Raw genomic sequence first — 2,537 nt, 5'->3', positions numbered from 1 at the left:
AGCTTAGTACATTGTTGGGCCACAAATACCGCTGGCGCTGTATTACAGGTTCATAGCTCTCTCACTGTTATAGATATTGATGATGAATATATAGTAAAACCATTTAACTACTTCAGGCTTTACATGTCTTAGCCCAGAATGGGCTTTAGGATTTCAGGGATGCCCATTGTCAACCCAATTTATTAATTTTGTTTTCTTAGTAACATGTCATTTACAAGCCCATCTTGCATGCATAAGCTTATTTGTTTTGATTTGATAGCCACAAAAGGGTGCTTTGGTAATTTTAGATTGGCTATCAAATTACTAAACCAACCCTTCCCTGTCCACATGTATACACCAAGAGACAAGTGAATCATAAAGGGGACTTAAAAAAAAAAAATTAACAACATCTCCCATGATGGGTCCAAAGATAATATACTAATTAACAAACATAAATTGTCGAGCTGATTGAGGGTCCCTGTGGGACAGTTGGAATGGTACTTTATCCCTTAAGTTTGTCGCAAGAGAAAAATAGTATGTATATATTTTCCTGGGGGAAAAAAGTGAAGGAAAAGCAACCAAAAAGACTTATATCAGTCACCAATTTCCACATCTGTAGCATTGCTGTGATATTATAACTTGCTTCATTTTCCTGCTTTGCTAAGCAAAATAGTAGCTGCAACACTGCATCAATAAAATTTCTCTTTATACAAGAAAGATGGGATGTAAGGTCAGATCAAATTGGATTGTACCTCTTACCTAACTTCTCTCATTTCACCACCACCTCACAAGTCACAACCTCCTCTTATAAAACCCACTCTTCCTTCCACCACCTTCAACAATTTCCAAGTCTTCTTTATCAATTCTTTTTCACCTTCATTTTCTAGCTAAATTAGCAACCAATAGAGCCCAATTCCAATAGTAAAAAAGTGAGCAGAGAAAGATGGTGAAGCTGCTTCTCTTACATTCTTTCCTGGTACTGATTACCCTGCTAAAGTGCACCACAACCTTAGCTCAGGCCCCGGCGCCAGGACCCTCTGGTCCGACCAACATTACAGCCATCCTCGAAAAGGCAGGGCAGTTTACTACGCTCATCCGACTGCTAAAGAGTACCCAAATGGCGGACCAGATCAACCAACAGCTCAACAATTCCAACCAGGGTATCACTCTATTTGCACCCACTGATAATGCCTTTTCTAATCTCAAGTCGGGTACCCTCAACTCCCTCACAGATCAGCAGAAGGTCCAGTTGGTGCAATTCCATGTCCTCCCTTCTTTCATCTCCGTCTCGCAGTTCCAAACAGTGAGTAACCCACTACGAACCCAGGCAGGAAATAGTAACAATGGCCAGTTTCCTCTCAATGTCACCACCACCGGCAATCAGGTTAACATAACCACCGGAGTTGTCAATACGACCGTCGCCAACACCATCTACACCGATAACCAGCTGGCTGTCTATCAGGTGGACCAGGTTCTCCTTCCCTTACAGCTGTTTGGCCCACCCTCGCCGGCTCCTGCACCTTCCAAGTCAAAGAAGGAATCACCTCCATCTTCCTCCGACGCCCCTACAGCCTCTTCCGATGATGCTCCAGTTGATTCTTCTGGTGCAGTGGTTCTCACCCGGCATTTGATCGTCTCATTTATTGTTGCAGTATTTGCAGCATTTTCTTTGTGACCGCGAATTCATGATGGTGGAAAGGTAATGCACCAGGTGCTGGTATGATTGATTAAATTGCATCAACTTGATGATGCTGCTGCTGATGATGATGGTGATGACAGGTGAGGTCTTGTGTACTAGTTCTGGTGTGATCTCATTGAATTGAATCCATCGACTATGATCGATATGGTGAGAGTTTTGAATAATTTGTCACCCTTCTGGTTTCTTATTTCTCTTATCCCTTTTGTATTTACCATGGAATGTTTGTTTGTGATGAGGCCTTCTATTTTTTTTTAATTTCCTAAGAATTTTTGTTAGAAGTTTTGTGCTGCATTTGAAAATTTTGCATTATTATTTGTATCATCATCAGGGTAAAAGCAAAAAAGAAAAAAAAAAGTTATGGTTTTCAGCTTTAGATATCAAAGACAAGCCCCGATCACTTATGAAGATTTATTGAGAAGGAAGAAAAAGAAGAAAAGAAATCGTACGATGGCCTAAACTGTTTGATCCATGGACTCCTAAAAGGCTGGGCTTGGATTTAAATACTTTACTAAAATATGCTTAGGCCCAGAAACTTAGTTGTGGGCCAGTTAAGGTTTGGGCTTTATCTCCCTACGTTTCCAATTCCTGATTCCAGAGCCCAGGCCCGGTGAAAAGGGCTATTATCAACAAAAATAGTACACACCGGGCTGGGCTATTTATCACGAGTAAATACACCAGTATTCACTGTGGATCCCACCTGGGTTCCATACTTCCATCTTTATTAAACGCTGGCGTATTCACTCGGGGATAAGTAACCTAGCCCTGTGTGCATGATTTTGTCTTCCGCCAGCATAGGTTAAAAATTATTGAGTCCCCGATTCCCGGGGCATCATTTGTAGGTCGAAGGGATTAAACTGTG

General features: G+C 41.5%; 1 protein-coding gene across 1 annotated transcript; it reads left to right on the top strand.

Moving 5' to 3' along the window:
* The first annotated feature begins 757 nt into the window (after positions 1–757).
* On the top strand, positions 758–2,045 carry LOC104594823 (fasciclin-like arabinogalactan protein 11). Its single transcript, XM_010255324.3, has one exon. It carries the CDS (start codon positions 923–925, stop codon positions 1,652–1,654), a length of 732 nt encoding a protein of 243 aa, XP_010253626.1. The 5' UTR covers positions 758–922; the 3' UTR covers positions 1,655–2,045.
* Positions 2,046–2,537: the final 492 nt, after the last annotated feature.

This window comes from Nelumbo nucifera, chromosome 2 (assembly GCF_055504915.1).
Source record: "Nelumbo nucifera cultivar China Antique chromosome 2, China Antique-T2T, whole genome shotgun sequence".
In the NCBI taxonomy this organism is placed as follows: Eukaryota; Viridiplantae; Streptophyta; class Magnoliopsida; order Proteales; family Nelumbonaceae; genus Nelumbo; species Nelumbo nucifera.
The sequence above is the reverse complement of the archived record's forward strand: the minus strand, read 5'-3'. Positions and strand labels throughout refer to the sequence as shown.

Bases quoted from the DNA above. Each gene is read 5' to 3' on its own strand.
- LOC104594823 (XM_010255324.3), top strand. From the start codon at position 923: ATGGTGAAGCTGCTTCTCTTACATTCTTTCCTGGTACTGATTACCCTG.